This window comes from Vipera ursinii (assembly GCF_947247035.1).
Source record: "Vipera ursinii genome assembly, chromosome: Z".
In the NCBI taxonomy this organism is placed as follows: domain Eukaryota; kingdom Metazoa; phylum Chordata; class Lepidosauria; order Squamata; family Viperidae; genus Vipera; species Vipera ursinii.
Window position 1 is genome coordinate 9,299,362 of NC_139517.1, and position 16,800 is coordinate 9,316,161.

A 16,800-nucleotide genomic window follows, 5' to 3' on the forward strand; every position below is an offset into this window, starting at 1 on the left:
TTGTTTACCTACCATGTTTCTAAAGTGCCCATCTCCCTGAAAGAGGGAACCTGGGTGCTGTACCAATAAGATGTTGAACTATAAGAACATGATATATTAAAAAATAATAATAAAACATAGAAGAAGGTGTGTTAAATTAATAACTGGCAATTAGACTTTCCTGTTCTTCTTTAAAGACATTTTGCTTCTCATCCAAGAAGTTTCTTCAGCTCTGACTGAAGGTGAGGAATGCCGAGTTTTGTGTGGCTTTTACTTGTTAAGTGGGGTGCTGATGGCCAGCTATTAAGTCTTTGGCTGTTGTTTCCTTGTGCTGCCAACTCCTTGCCTTCTAAATACTTGATTACCTGATAGTAAATTAGCACTCCTACTGACTGACAGGGGACCCATTTCCCAGGCTTCAATAATTTCTCTGGCTATCTTCGTATCTACTCAGCCAACAGTAGCTGCGAAATTCAATGTATGTCCTTGTTCATTGCAATGGTAAATGCTGTTATGCCATTATCATCACAATAGGATTAGAGAACATGACACTGTATTTATAACTGTCAATGGTTTTTTATGTGTTTGTCAAACTGAAAGGCCATAGAATAAGATTATCATGATCCTATTGGAAGAAGATGAAAAATAGCAAAATATGTTTGATTTTCTTGGGGCTTTCCTGGTGTATAGCAAGAATTGACATTGAAGGAGAAAACAATGGGAGTGTCTTTTATGCATTATGATATATAAAAATATAACCAAACTATATTTAACAGTGCATCCAAGGCTACTACAAAATATTTTTCTGTGTTACATACTACTCTTTCTTTTTTTGTCTAGGGGTACCCCCTTTCACTGTGTAATGACAATTGCCAAGAGGGTTATAGTAAAAGAAAGAAAGAAGGGAAACCATTTTGCTGTTATGATTGTTTTCCATGTCCAGAAGGAAAAATATCAAATCACAAGGGTAAGATATTCTAGACACAAAAAATCCTTATATATTGTCTCTGAGCTATAGCAGGTACATAGGAGAATATAAGAGTCTGTGGTATGGAATGTTTTGGGTTTGATTTGGAAAAATCAAACCTAACTACAATGGAATGGGCAGTATGAATGTCCTTGGGGAAGGAAGGAAGGAAGGAAGGAAGGAAGGAAGGAAGGAAGGAAGGAAGGAAGGAAGGAAGGAAGGAAGAAAGGAAAGAAGGAAGGAAGGAAGGAAGAAAGAAAGAAAGAAAGAAAGAAAGAAAGAAAGAAAGAAAGAAAGAAAGAAAGAAAGAAAGAAAGAAAGAAAGATGCCTAGAAAGCAATCAGATAAGAGATGCCGGACCCTGCAGTTGTTATAGTCATAGAAAGAAGCCTTTCTAATGGATCAAGTAGTTAAAAGTGGGGACAAGTAGTTCATTCCTTCAGACTTACCAGGTTCCATTAAAGGTAGCCTTACAATAAAGTAGAATTAGTTAATTTGGTTTCTTCTCTGATTTGCCTGGGAGGGCTGACACTATCAGTCATAACACCAAACCTAGGAAGCAAACTTGTCTTTTTCCAGAATCATATAGATACATGATCACCTGAGCATAGGGATACTGCAATAATTGCAAGTGTGAAAAAAACATTCATAAGTTCCTTTTTTCCAGTGCCATTGTAACTTTGAATGGTCACTACATGAAGTGTTGTAATAGTTGAGGATTACTGTTATATATGGTGATATTCAGAACAATTGATATGTTTCCTTTACTGGCCTTTTGTGACCCTGCATTCATGGGCTTGCAAGTGACCAGAGAGAGCAGGGCCATCTGCAAGTATTCACAATTGACACTGACCCCAAACTCTGGGTCATCACAATGATTAAGTGTATTTATATTTTTATCTCTTTCTATACCTCCACCTCCTTCTTCACCTTCACATTCAACACTACCTGTATTCTTGAAAAGCCCTGAGGAAGATTTTAATATAAAACAGATTGTGTAGATTGTTGCATGATACCTCAAAGAAACCTACTGAAATAGTACCTTTTTCCATTTCTGATTCAGATTTGCACCAACTCAACAGCATAATACTAATAAAATAGTAAGGCAGTTTTATAGGTTCTGTTGAGTCTCTCTGACAACCTGACAACATAATTGATTATGCATGTTTTTTTTCAGATGCAGTCACCTGTTATCCATGTCTGGTAAATCAGTATCCAAATACTCAACGACGTTTATGCATTCCTAAAACATTAAGTTTCTTATCTCTAAAAGAACCTTTAGGGGTGTCTTTAGCTGTTCTGTCTATTTCCCTTTTTTGTCTGACTTCACTGGTGCTTTGGCTTTTCATTAAGCATCGAGATCTCGCTATAGTCAAAGCCAACAACCGGAGTCTCACTTACCTTCTCCTGATCTCTCTCCTGCTCTCCTTCATCTGTGCTTTATTGTTCATTGGGCCACCAGGGAAGGTGACATGTCTCCTTCGTCAAACTGCTTTTGGCATCATCTTTTCAGTAGCGGTTTCATGTATATTAGCCAAAACCATAATTGTGGTTCTGGCCTTCATAGCCACCAAACCTGGATCCAAGATAAGGAAATGGTTGGGCAAAAGACTGGCTTATTCCATTGTCCTTTCCTGTTTGCTTATTCAAGTTATGATTTCTACTACGTGGCTGTCAACAGCTCCTCCATACCCAGATGCTGATGTGTACTCATCCAATACAGAGATTATATTGGAATGTAATGAAGGCTCCTCTACCATGTTCTACTGTGTTCTGGGTTTCATGGGATTCCTGGCTCTTGTCAGTTTTACTGTGGCTTTTTTAGCCAGGAAACTCCCAGACAGCTTTAATGAAGCTAAATTTATTACATTTAGCATGTTGGTCTTTTGCAGTGTTTGGCTCTCCTTCATTCCATCCTATTTGAGCACCAAAGGAAAATACATGGTAGCCGTGGAGATTTTTTCCATCTTGACCTCCAGTTTTGGGTTACTGGGATGCATTTTTTCCCCAAAATGTTTTATCATTTTGATGAAACCTGACTTAAAAATTGGAACGTCTTTAACAAGAAGGAATCAATAAAATGGAAAAGTTAAAACCCCTCAATTTGGGGATGGGTGAGGGGAGCTTCAGGATAACAATCTACATAGGATGCTGTTCAATAAATGTGGAAACATATCTTTTGTGTTGAGGATTTATTTTGAGTTGGGAGGGATGGGGTTGATTGATAGTCTCCTTTCCATCACTTTTAACATTTTCCAAACTTTGCTTAGGATGATTATCTGAAGCACGGGGCATATTTCTCTATGTATTATTAGGGATTTTAAAACGTTTTGTTGTTGTTGTTAGCTGTGAAGTTGTGTCTGACCCATCACGACCCCATGGACAATGGGGGCCTTCCTGTCCTCTACCATCTTCTGGAGTCCATTTAAGCACACACCTACTGCTTCAGTGACTCCATCCAGCCACCTCATTCTCTGTCGTCCCCTTCTTCTATTGCCCTCAATCTTTCCCAGCATTAGGCTCTTCTCCAGTGAGTCCTTCCTTCTCATTAGGTGGCCAAAGTATTTGAGTTTCAACTTCAGGATCTGGCCTTCTAAAGAACAATTGGGGTTGATCTCCTCTACGACTGACCAGTTTGATAGCCTTGCAGTCCAAGGGACTCGCAGGAGTCTTCTCCAGCACTATAGTTCAAAGGCCTCAATTCTTTGGCGCTCAGCCTTTCTTATGGTCCACATTTCACTACCATACATTGCAACTGGGAAGACCATAGCCCTGACTATATGCAATTTTTTTGGCAGGGAGATATCTCTGCTTTTTAGTGTGCTGTCTAGATTTGACATGGCTTTCCTCCCCAGGAGCAAATGTCTTTTAATTTCTTGGCTACAGTCCCCATCTGCAGTGACCTTGGAGCCCAGGAAAATAAAATCTGTCACTATCTCCATTTCTTTCCCAGGAACTGAGAGGGCTGGATGTCATGATCTTGGTTTTCTTAATGTTAAGTTTCAACCCAACTTTTGCACTCTTGTTCACTCGCAACAAGAGGCTTTTTAGTTCTTCTTCACTTTCTGCCATTAGAGTGGTGTCATCTGCATATCTTAGGTTGTTGATATTTCTCCCAGCAAACTTAATTCCCATTTTTGATTCATCTAGCCCTGCCTTTCTCATGATGTGCTCTGCATATAAGTTAAATAGGCAGGGCGACAGTATACAGTCTTCCCGGACAACTTTCCCAATTTTGAACCAATCAGTGGTTCTGTGTCCAGTTCTCACTGTTGCTTCTTGACCTGCATATAGGTTTCTCAAGAGACAAATAAGATGGTCTGGTACTCCTATCTCTTTAAGAAGTTGCCACAGTTTGTTGTGATCCACACAATCAAAGGCTTTAGCATAGTCAACATCATCAACAACAACAACACTTTAGCATAGTCAATGAAGCAGAAGTAGATTTTTTCTGGAACTCCCTAGCTTTCTCCATAATCCAGCATATGTTGGCAATTTGATCTCTAGTTCCTCTGCCTCTTCGAAATCCTGCCTGTACTTCTGGTAGTTCTCGAGCCACATACTGCTGGAGTCTAGCTTGTAGGGCTTTAAGCATAACTTTACTAGCATGTGAAATGAGTGCAATGGTGTGATAGTTTGAACATTCTTTGGCACTGCCTTTCTTTGGAATTGGAATGTAAACTGATCTTTTCCAATCCTGTGGCCACTGTTGAGTTTTCCAAATTTGCTGGCAAATTGAGTGAAGCACTTTTACTGCATTGTCTTTAAGATTTTGAATAGCTCAGCTGGAATACCATCACCTCCACTAGCTTTGTGGTTGCTCAGTTTTTCTAAGTCCCACTTCACTTCACATTCTAGGATGTCTGGCTCAAGATCAGTGACCAACTTATCATGGTTATCAGGGACATTAAGCTCATTTTTGTATAGTTCTTGTGTATAATTTTGCCACCTCTTCTTAATCTCTTCTGCCTCTGTTAGGTCCCTGCCATTTTGGTCCTTTATCATGCCCATTTTTGCATGAAACATTCCCTTCATGTCTCCAATTTTCTTGAAGAGATCTCTGGTCCTCCCTATTCTATTGTTTTCTTCTTTTTCTTTGCACTGTTCATTTAAGAAGGCATTCTTATCTCTTCTAGCTATTCCCTGGAATTCTGCATTCAATTGGGCGTATCTTTCTTTTTCTCCCTTGCCTTTCGCTACCCTCCTTTCCTCAGCTATTTGCAAAGCTTCCTCAGCAACCATTTTGCTTTTTTGCATTTCTTTTTCTTTGGAATGGTTTTAGTTGCTACTTCTTGTACAATGTTGTGAACCTCTGTCCATAGTTCTTCAGGCACTCTATCGGATCTAATTCCTTAAATCTATAAGTCACCTCTACTGTATATTCAACAGGGATATGATTTAATTCATACTTGAGTGGCCTAGTGCTTTTACCTGCTGTCTTCAGTTGAAGCCTAAACTTTGCAACTAGAAGCTCATGGTCTGAGCCAAAGTCAGATCCTGGTCTTTTTTTTTTTACTGACTGTATAGAGCTTCTCCATCTTTGGCTGCAGAGCATATAGTCAATCTGATTTCTGTGTTGACCATCTGGTGATGTCCACGTGTAGAGCCATCTCTTGGGTTGTTGGAAAAGAGTGTTTCCTATGACCATCATATTCTCTTGACAAAATTCTATCAGCCTGTGCCCTGCTTCATTTTGTACTCCAAGGCCAAACTTGCCTGTTATTCCAGTTATCTTTTGGCTTCCTACTTTAGCATTCCAATCCCCCATGATGATAAGGACATCATTTTTTGGTGTTAGTTCTATAAGGTGCTGTAGAGCTTCATAGAACCAGTCAATTTCATCCTCTTCAGCACCGGTAGTTGGGGCATAGACTTGGACTAGTGTGATATTGAATGGTTTGCCTTGGATTTGAACAGATCATTCTGTCATTTTGAAGATTGCATCCCAGTATTGCTTTTCCTACTCTTTTATTGACTATGAAGGCTACTCCATTTCTTCTGAAGGATTCTTGCCCACAGTAGTATACCTGGTGGTCATCTGAATTAAATTCACCCATTCCTGTCCATTTTAGTTCGCTGATTCCTAAGATGTCGATGTTCAGTCTTGTCATCTTTTGTTTGACCACGTCTAGCTTTCCTTGATTCATGGATCTTACATTCCAGATTCCTATGGAGAAAAAATCTTTACAGCATCAGACTTTCCTTTCACAACCAGATACATCCACAGCTGAGTGTCCTTTCGGCTTTGGCCCAGTCGCTTCATTCTTTCTGGTGCTACTAGTACTAGCCCTCTGCTCTTCCCCAGTAGCATATTAGACACCTTCCGACCTGAGGGGCTCATCTTCCAGCATCATACCATTTTGCCTTTTGGTACTGTCCACAGGGTTTTCATGGCAAAGATACTGGATTGGGTTGCCATTTCCTTCTCCAGTGGATCATATTTTGTCAGAACTCTCTGCTATGATCTGTCCGTCTTGGGTGGCCCTGCACAGCATAGCTCATAGCTTCATTGAATTATGCAAGCCCCTTCGTCACGACAAAGCCATGAAGGGGTTAAAAGGTTTAGGAGCACTTATTTAGCAGTTATGTATCTTTCTCTACAACTGCATATCTTTTCTTAATAGTTACAGTAGGATTGTAGGGAGAAATGTATTTTTAAAAACAATATTGGCACCTTATGTACATTCCAACACCTACTCTCTAACTGAGAACCACAATATATGGACAAGTTAGAGTTAAATGTTCAAAAAATCTAAATTAAGTCAAAGAGTATCAAACAAACATTATTCTTGCCTTAAATGTTTTCACATGTCTTTACTAAACTCATAGCATTCTTATTCAGTTGACAAAGAAATTTGTTTTGATTTTGTTATGTAAATAATGCACTATAAATGTGATCACAAAATCCTTTTTTGGACAAAGAATTATTATTGTTATTGTTATTGTTATTTTTAGATTATGCCCTTGCTACCCAATAGCTTGCTTGCTTATTTATTTATTTATTTATTTATTTATTTATTTATTTATTTATTTATTTATTTATTTATTTATTTTTATATGCTGCCTTTCTCCCTGAGGACTCAGGGCAGCTCACAACAATGAAAATAAAAAACATAGGATGAATTTTTTTTAAAAAAAGTATTAAACAATAAATACAATAATTACGTGACAATTTAAAAACCTGATAAAACCTAATTAAAAAACCATAGTCAGTCCAGACCAGCTTGTTGGAACAACCAAGTCTTCATGTCACGATGGTCAGGAACGAAGGTCAGGGGTCATCCGCAGCTCTGGGGATTCGTTCCAGAGGGTCGGCGTGCCCACAAAGAAGGCTCTCCTCCTGGGGGTCGCCAGCCGGCATTGTCTGGCCGACAGTACCCTGAGGAGGCCGACTCTGTGGGAGCGAACCAGGCGATGGGATGTTGACAATGTCAGCAGGTGATCTCGCATGTACCTGGGCCTAAGCCATGTAGGGCTTTAAAGGTTATTACCAGCACCTTGAATCGCACCCAGAGGGCAACCGGAAGCCAATGCAGCTTGCGCAGGAGTGGTGTAACATGGGAGTACTTAGATACTCCCATGAGTACCCGTGCGGCCGCACTTTGCACCAGTTGAAGCCTCCGGGTGCTCTTCAAGGGCAACCCCATGTAAAGAGCATTGCAGTAGTCCAGGCGAGAGGTGACGAGGGCATGAGTAATCGTGCATAGGGCATCTCGGTCCAAAAAGGGGCGCAACTGGTGCACTAGGCAAACCTGTGCGAAGGCCCGCCTGGTCACAGCCGTTAAATGATCTTCCAAATTAAGCCATCAATCCAGGAGAACACCCAAGTTGTGAGCCCTTTCTGAGGGGGGTAATACCTCCCCCCACATTAAAAGAGAAAGAACTAGTTGGACAACACAAGATGCTGGTATCCACAGCCACTTGGTCTTGGATGGGTTGAGCCTGAGCCTGTTCCTTCCCATCCAGACCCGCACTGCCTCCAGGCACTGGGACATCACGTCAAGGGCATCACTGGGTTGGCTCGGGGTGGAAATGAATAACTGGGTATCATCCGCATATTGGTGATACCTCACCCCAAAGCCATGGATGATCTCACCCAGTGGCTTCATATAGATGTTAAACAGGAGGGGGGAGAGAACTGACCCCTGAGGCACTCCACAAGTGAGTGGCCTCGGGGTAGATCTTTGTCCCCCTGCCAATACAAACTGCGAGCAGCCTGAGAGGTAGGAGGAGAACCACCGTAAAACAGTGCCTCCCATTCCCAAGCACTCAAGCCGTCGCAGCAAGATACCATGATCGATGGTATGAAAAGCCACTGAGAGGTCAAGTAGGACCAGGACAGAGGAACAACCCCTGTCCCAGGCCCGCCAGAGATCATCTACCAGTGCGATCAATGCCATTTCTGTGCTGTAACCAGGTCTGAAACCTGACTGGTATGGGTCCAGATAGTCCGCTTCCTCCAGGAATTGCAGGAACTGATGCGCCACAACACTTTCGACAACCTTTGCTACAAAGCGAAGGTTGGAGACAGGATGGTAGTTGTTCAATGAGGACGGGTCCAGTGCAGGCTTCTTGAGGAGGGGCCTCACCACCGCCTCTTTCAAGGCAGAGGGGAAGACACCCTCTGTCAAAGAAGTGTTGACCACTGCCTGGAACCAGCCCCCTGTCACTTCCCGGGCGGCCAAAACCACCCAGGAGGGACATGGGTCCAGTAAACAAGTGGTAGCGCTCAGTTTACACACAATCCTGTCCACATCATCCAGAGTCACAGGGTCAAACTCACCCCAAATGGGTGGCCCTCAGACTCCTCTTTGCAGCATACCAACTCTCGAGATCCCACAACCCGTCATCAAGGGAGATCTTCTGTAAAAAAGATGGACGCTCCTGCGAGAGGGGGAAATCTCGCAGTGAGTTAAGTTCTGCTGTAGTATACGCTGGCATACAAAAAGGAGAATTGGGAAATCAGACAATGAAGGGTGTCAACAGATGAAAACAAGAAAACGTTCAGTCAGCCTGTGGCAGGTCCTAATGCCACAATCGTGGTAACAACGATGGAATAGTCGACGGCGGCAATGGCAAAAGCTGTATAACAACTCCATAAAGGGTGCAGTCTTGAATGACAATAACGGTGGCCCATCATGGCAGACCCCAAAAAAACAGGCTCATCCATGGGGGCAAAACAATTACAGCCTCCGCAGCGACAAGAGGAAGGGGTGGAGGCGAATGCAACAGCAGCCGCCATAGCTGCAGCAGTAGCGCCGCCTAGTCCACCATGTCCATAGAGCCAGGCTCACCGAGTGGCGGGGGGAAAGGAGCCGCAACATCAAAGCCCCCCCACAACCCCCCCAATCACAACCCAAGGTCCCACGACAAAACGCACAGGCAGCCTCGACTTGGCTCCGGCTCCAATCCACTCGGCTTGGCTCCATTCGGCCTGGCTCAACAAAGGAACAGCTGAGTCGGTCAGCCCCACTCAGCTGCTAACGTCCTCTCACCGGTATGTTTAAATGACCAGCCTCTCCTCCTCCTCCTCCGTCCTCCACCATCTCCAGGCATATCCCAACGGGGGAGGGCACCAACGCTCCACTGATAGTTCAGCTGACTGAGTGGGGGCCAAATGATGGTAAAAAGGCCCCATGGCCACCCAACAAAGCCGAAATCCGTTCATCCTTAAACACTCAGAAACAGCAGACAGCCATCATGGTCATCCTTGGTTAATCCTTGACCCAAATAAAGCATTATAACCCCAATATCTTTGGATGTTCTCCAATACAACTGATAACTCTTCATAGTGAAGTGAAAACCTACCATGAAGGCTAGGGAACCAAAACAGATTTTGGGATGATGGAGCCCTTCACAATCCTGTTTTATGCAACCTACCAGGAAAGTAATAATGTACTCAAAAACACAAGAAAAGATGGACAAAAGGAGTCTTTCACACTGTCTACTCATCCAACAATGAGGCCCTCTATCCTAGGATATTCCACAATTCTGTTCATATTTCATATAGTCACATCTAGATGTGATGGGTAGAAGATAAATATAAGAAATAAACAAATGTTTTTTCCCCTCTAGTTTGGCCAGTACAGCATATTTTCATACAAGGAATATTTCAGTGGGATATCTTTCAATGCTGGCACTGACTCACATGTATCCTAGCACCATAGAGGATAGTAATCTTGCTAGTTCTTCAAAGAAGTCAATTGTGCCTTTAGAAAAGAGTGAGGGTCAACTGTATGTTTCAGGTAGAATACTTCCATGATTAATGAAAGTGGAAGACAATGGTCTGATTGGTAGTCAATTTAATAATTAAAAGAAGAATCCTGTAACCTTAAATTGTCATTTATCATTTCAGGAGAGGATTGGAATAGGGTTTCCACCTGTCATCTTTCATGTATATGTCTTTGTCAACAAAATATCTGTAGCAAAAATGAAGAAGTATGCAGAGAGGACAACCCAATCTCTCTGGATGTAACATTGACTTCTTTTTTTATTTCTGTTCTGTCTTCTGAGGTATTCTGCATGTATTTGGAGTGTTTTCTGGTGAGTATGGAAAGATACGAATGAGTTTACTTTAAGTTAGAGTTAAGTTCAGCATAAATGACACAATTTTTGATCAAGTTATTTTCATGTGCCCCTTTGTCAACTCTTCATAGTATGATTCCTAGATTGATTTCATTTGCTGTTTTCCTCCCATGGTAAATACGATCAAAGAAGAATGAAGATCTTATCAAACTGCTTTGGCTTTCATTATGTAAAAAACCCAAGTGAGTGATAATTTTTATCATTTTCAGTCTCACTGTTATGTGTCCCCAGAGAATATTTGTGACTACAATCACAAAGGTTACTTAAACAAATAAAATGAATGAAGTCATATATAACACTTCCTAGAGTAGTATGTGTTAAAGTGTTAAAATTATTATTTTTTATTTAACTTGATAGATCACAACTTATCCATGGGTTTAAACACCCACAGAAAAGTTAACTAACTTACTCTGGACCCAAGACTGCAAAGCAACAGCAGCTTTGAGTAAATAATTATTATTAAAATAACCATGATTAAACTGACAGCTTTTAGCAAAATTACATATCACGTTTAATAAATTTTTCCATACCAACAATTGATCTGTATGATCAGGTGTTTTTTTAAGGACTGCTTTCTGCAAAAGTAATCAGTAAAATCAAGATGTGACACTAAGATCTTCTCCGTTATCATTTTTTTAAAAAAATCAGTAAACAAGATGGTGGTGATAATAATGTGGGCATTAGCTTTGTTACCTCACACAGCTAGCAAATGTCCTGTTGATAAAAGTGCAACTCGGGTGCTTCTTCCAATTCTTCACAAATATTACCATTCTGGAGAATTTAACATTGCTAGCATAACTTCTCAGAGCAATGTGCTTTCACGTGCATTATCATATCAAAAAATACCATCTCCAGAGTACTTTGATGATATTCCGTAAGAACCTGGGATATATTTGAATAGCAATGTGTTTCTCTCCTGACTCTCTATCTGAGCAAGTTGCTTTACAGATTAACTTTTATTCTGATTCATATCACTTGTAATATGACCTTATTCTAGTTTTAGCAGAAAAGCATAATTATTGCATGTTTCTTTATTAATAGAAGCCATACATTCTGTTCTTAATAATGTTTGTGTCCTTTCCTGTTGTTTCTGAAGCTGGACAGCTCAAACTGTATTTTGTAACATCTGAAAGGATGTTATGTGCTAATAAGGTTTTGGTTCTCCAAAAAAAAACCAGGAAATATTTTCTGATTATATTTATTTCAGGGTATATTTCAAAACAAGAGCTGCAGCCCTTATGAAGATATATGTTAATCAATTTACTTTTTCCAATACATCTTTTTCTTTTGTAATCAATTGCTTTGGCTCCCAAAATTACATCTGCTGAATTATAATGTATATCTGTTGTAATAGATTTTTCCACACATTAGGAAAAATAACCAACTTTTCAAAACTGATCAACTATATTTTCAGTTTGGGGCAAATTGTTTGGAACCGAATTCTGGAGATGAACAATTCTGGGACCATCTTTGTGTTTTGGGTTATAAACAGCACTTAATTATTCCCAATCCTTGACTTTTTAAAATGATCTTTTTCTTCTTCCTGCTTCTCCTTCTTCTCCAAATATCTTCTTAGCACATTCATGTGTTTGTGTGTCTGCATGTCTATGTGTGGGTGGGTAAGTGGATGGGTGTTACATCCATGTGGTATCACAAATATAAATTCTTCCTGCATACTGAATCAAATGTTCTGAGTTCCTGAGAATATGTGCCATCAAATACTTGATGGCCATGAAGATGCTATGCTAAGCTTTCTTCCTGTTGTTGTCCTAGTATATTGTCCTCCTTTTTTAACAAAATAGATCATATGAATCTAATTTTAACAATGCTCTTGAGCTCAGGTTAAGATATTCTACAAGTGAATGAACAAGAACACTGGATTTGAAAATCATAAATCATGCAGAACTCTCTACTCAGCCCTGTGAATGAATGAAGGAGTGTCATTTATAATCTTAACACAAATGTATGAATGGTTTGTCTTTACTGAATGCTGGCAGATGCAGATTTCCAAAAACATATAACAGAATTATTGTGTGCATGCTGAGTAGACATTCCAAATTAAATTCACATACAAATTTCAAAAAGTGATACCTTACTGGAGTATAACAGCTACATAATGTGTCTCAGATACAGCATCATTTGTTTGATATATATTTAATACATATTTTGCTATATTTAGCAAATATAACATTTTGAAATGTGTGGTTATGTCTTATGTACTTCTTTGTAGGGTATTGACTCAGCATTACCAGCATATCCTGGCACTGGTATTTGCTGTAAAGGAAATCAATGAAAACCCACATATTTTGCCAAACATCACTCTGGGATTCCAGATCTATAACAGCCATTTCAGTGCAAGTTGGACTTATCTTGCCTCAATGGAACTTCTCTCCACCCAGAAGAGGTTCATTCCAAACTACAAGTGTGATAGTAGAAACAATGCAGTTGCAGTCATTGGGGGACCTAATTCAAATGTCTGCCTCCATATGGCCACCATCCTTGGTTTCTACAAGATTCCACAGGTAAAGGACATCTATACTTCTGATGCTTCCCTTATTGACATTATTACAATAAGGGGAAAACTACGTGGCTTTTTTAGAGTTGAGACTCATATGTTCACTTTCATCCTTCATAATTTAATGTCAGAATTCCTCTGTTTATAGAGGAACATTTTTTTTCTGTGATCAAAATTTGTATCATGTCCCCCATTTCTTCGCAGAAGAAGGGGATACCTTCAAATATGCCAAAATTGAGAGTAATAGATTTTATCCTTGACTTTTCATAATTTGATTTAGAAGACTTAGTTTCTATTATCTAAAAAGAACTAGCAATGCTTTCTGTGATCAAAAACTGCATTTGTTTACATATACAGAAGTATTTGGGGCAAACTGTACTTTCCTGTTGCTATCTTCTATTGTTTTCTATTGATATCTCATAGAAAACATAGGATCTTGGCAGCTATATTATTACAGATATATTAACAGAATATCAGAGTTGGAAGGGAGGTTTTCTAGCCTAATCTCCTTCTCAAGCAGGAAACCCTGTACCATTTCTGACAAATGCTTGCTTAATCTCTTCTTAAAAACTTCCAGTGTTGGAACACACACAACTTCTGGAGGCAAGGTGTTCCACTGATTAATTGTTCTGTTGGGAAATTTCTCCTGTTCTAGATTGGTTCTCTTTGTGATTAGTTTCCCTCCATTGCTTCTTGTCCTGCCTTGAGATGTTTTGAGATGCTTTGGAGAATAGGTTGAATCCTTCTTCTTTGTAGGAGCACGTTAGGTATTGGAACAGTGCTATCATATCACTCCTAGTCCTTCTTTTCATTAAACTAGACATACCCAATTCCTGCAACCATTCTTCATATATTTTAGCCTGCAGCCCCTAATTATCTTTGTTGCTCTTCTCTGTACTCTTTCTAGACTCTCAATATCTTTTTTTTTATATTGTGGTGACCAAATATATTAACCAATAGATATTATGACATAATTTTTCAAAAATAATTTTGTTTTTTTTAAAAGGTTACATATGGATTTGCTCCAATACTGCATTACAGAAGCCAAACTGGCTTTGTCCAACAGATGTTCCCAAGAGGCGCTCATCAATATAATGGGATTCTTCACTTACTTCTGCATTTCAGATGGACATGGATTGGGGTGCTTTATCTTGATGATGACAATGGGGAAAGATTTGTGCAGAATGTCCTTCCCTTTTTCTCTGAGAAGGGCATTTGTTTTGACTTCATACAAAGACTCCCCAAACAAGGATTTACTGGAGAAATGCAGAAACTTATAGAAGAAGGACTTGCAACTTACAAGACCATTATGAGAAATACTTCCAATGTTTTGCTGATACATGGAGAAATTCAGACAATGCCAATTTTGAGATTCATGATAGCAAGTTCAGTATATTTGGATATATCTTCAAAGCCAGATGATAAAGTCTGGATTATGATGGCTCAAATGGATTTCACTTCCTTTGCTTTCCAAGGCAGCTGGAGCATAGACTTCCTTCATGGTGCTGTATCCTTGGCAGTCCACTCAAAAAAAGTGTTAGGATTTCGAGAGTTTCTTCAGACCAGAAATCCTATCTCAGAAAAAGAAGACGGTTTTATCCAGAGCTTTTGGGAAAGTGTGTTTGAATGTTTTTTCTCAAGCCCCACTTCAGTAAACATGTCTGAGAAAATCTGCACTGGGTTTGAAAAACTGGAGTCTCTTCCTGGTTCTCTTTTTGAACTGAAGATGTCTGCTCACAGCTATAGCATGTATAATGCAGTCTATGCTATAGCGCATGCTCTGCACCACATACATTTCTTGAAATTCAAGGAAAAAATAATGGTAAAGGGGCAAAGAAAGAAGCTTCTCAATCAATACTCTTGGCAGGTACAGTATATGCCCTTATATGTAAATACAGGATGATAGCAGTGTTCCTATGTTGGATGGGCTGCCATGAAGAGAAGTGGGTCAAACTATTTTTCAAAACACCAGAAGCAAGACAAGAAGCAATGGATGGAAACTAATCAAAGAGAGAAGCAACTTAGATCTAAAGTAGAAATTTCCTAACAGTGAGAACAATTAACCAGTGGAAGAACCAGTGGAACAACTTGTGAGCTGACTTGTCTTTAAAAGTTATGAGTTACTGGAGGCTTTTTAGAAGAGACTGGACAGTCATTTGTCTGAAATGATGTAGAGTCTCTTGCTGGAGCAGGGGGTTGGACTAGAAGATCTCCAAGATCCCTTCAAACTCTGTTATTATGTTCTTTCTAGTCTAGTCTATATCACAAATGGAAAATAGTTTATCATAGCTTTATATGCAAAGGTACAACTTGTAGGCTACAATCTGTGAGTTAAGAAGGAGCAGGGTGGAGAAGGAAAGTAGCTTAGCCCCTGCTGATTGGACCTCCATTGCATTTAAACTACCCAGAGGTTTAACTAAACCTAAATAAGTAAAAATCATAAACAGTGGCAGTACATTCAGGGCGAGTGAGTCTGAGATTCCTTTCATCTCAGAATGTCTAGCTTAGTTCAGTTGGCTTGTTTTGCAGCTGTCTTTCACAGTGCTCTTTTCAAACTTGGAATTGTCCTATCTGTAAACAAATCACTAGTCTACAAGGACAGATTATTTATCTAAGGTCTGTAATCTGTGCTCTTCAGGCAGAAATTAGGTGTCCAGTTCAGCCCTTCTGCTCTATTGAGCCTCCATGCTATCAGCCCCCTCTACCACAAAGATCCTGCAGGAGAAGGGCAGTGTGGACAACTGTGAGATCTGGCAGGGTTAGATCTGTGAATCATAAACACAAAGCTTTCATTGTGTCCCTGCATAACAGATACAGTGTCCTTGCTGACCTTAATATGGACATTAAGGAGACAGGTCAAGGTAGTTGTGATGATAACTTAAATAAGCAGGGGATCATGGACCAAGATCAAGAACTTCTGTTGACAGGGAGAAGTATGAATCAGGTATTACACATCAGTCATGCAAGAAGAGAAAGGCATTCAAAAAGAGAAGCCACCTTCTTATTGGTGATTCAATTATAAGGGATGTAAATTTAGGAAAGGATACAGAGGTTTGAAAAGAGGTCAGGTGTCTTCCAGGTGCTACTGCCAGTATGGACAAGGTGTATTTTTTTAAAATAGTCAAGAACACCAGCAAGGATTGTGATGTGGATGCTATTGTACAACTTGGCACTAATGATCTATCCAAAAAAGATGTACTCTCTGTGCAGAATGATTTCCAGAGCTTGGGGCAGGAACTCTGGAGGATAGGCTGTAGGCTTACTTTTTCAGAGGTTTTATCAGTGTTTAAGGAGCAAAATGGAAAAGGCCAGCATATAGCAGAATTCAATATGTAGCTAAAGGAGGGGTGTAAAGGGGAAGGCTTTGGTTATATTAGTCATGATGTCTGTAGCTGGTCCAATGAAAAAATGTACAAAAGCGATGGTTTGCATCCATCCAAGAAAGGGACTGAGTTACTTGGCAATAAATTCACAGATTTTCTGGAGGAATATTTAAACTAAACAATGGAAACAGTGAGTTAATTGATACAGAACATCCCTGTCCCTGGCAATCTAAAAATTATAGGGTTATCAGTTCATGTAACATATATGTGTTTGTGGACAAGAATATCAACCTTGCTGTCAAGCAAAATGAAGCTTTTAATAGTGAGTGCCACACAACGTGCACTAGCCAAACAGGTGGTAAGAAAATAGGGGAACTCAGTCACTACACAGGTTATGTAGAAAGTAAACACAGGGTCAGTCATAAAGGACT

At 39.9% G+C, this 16,800-nt stretch overlaps 1 protein-coding gene across 1 annotated transcript; it reads left to right on the top strand.

The window, feature by feature from the left end:
- Positions 1-1,820: 1,820 nt before the first annotated feature.
- LOC310649959 (vomeronasal type-2 receptor 26-like) lies at positions 1,821-3,025 on the top strand (the record flags this gene model as incomplete). Its single annotated transcript, XM_083378791.1, has 2 exons — positions 1,821-1,830; positions 2,124-3,025. 2 exons carry the CDS (start codon positions 1,821-1,823, stop codon positions 3,023-3,025), a joined length of 912 nt encoding a protein of 303 aa, XP_083234917.1.
- Between the last annotated feature and the right edge of the window lie 13,775 nt (positions 3,026-16,800).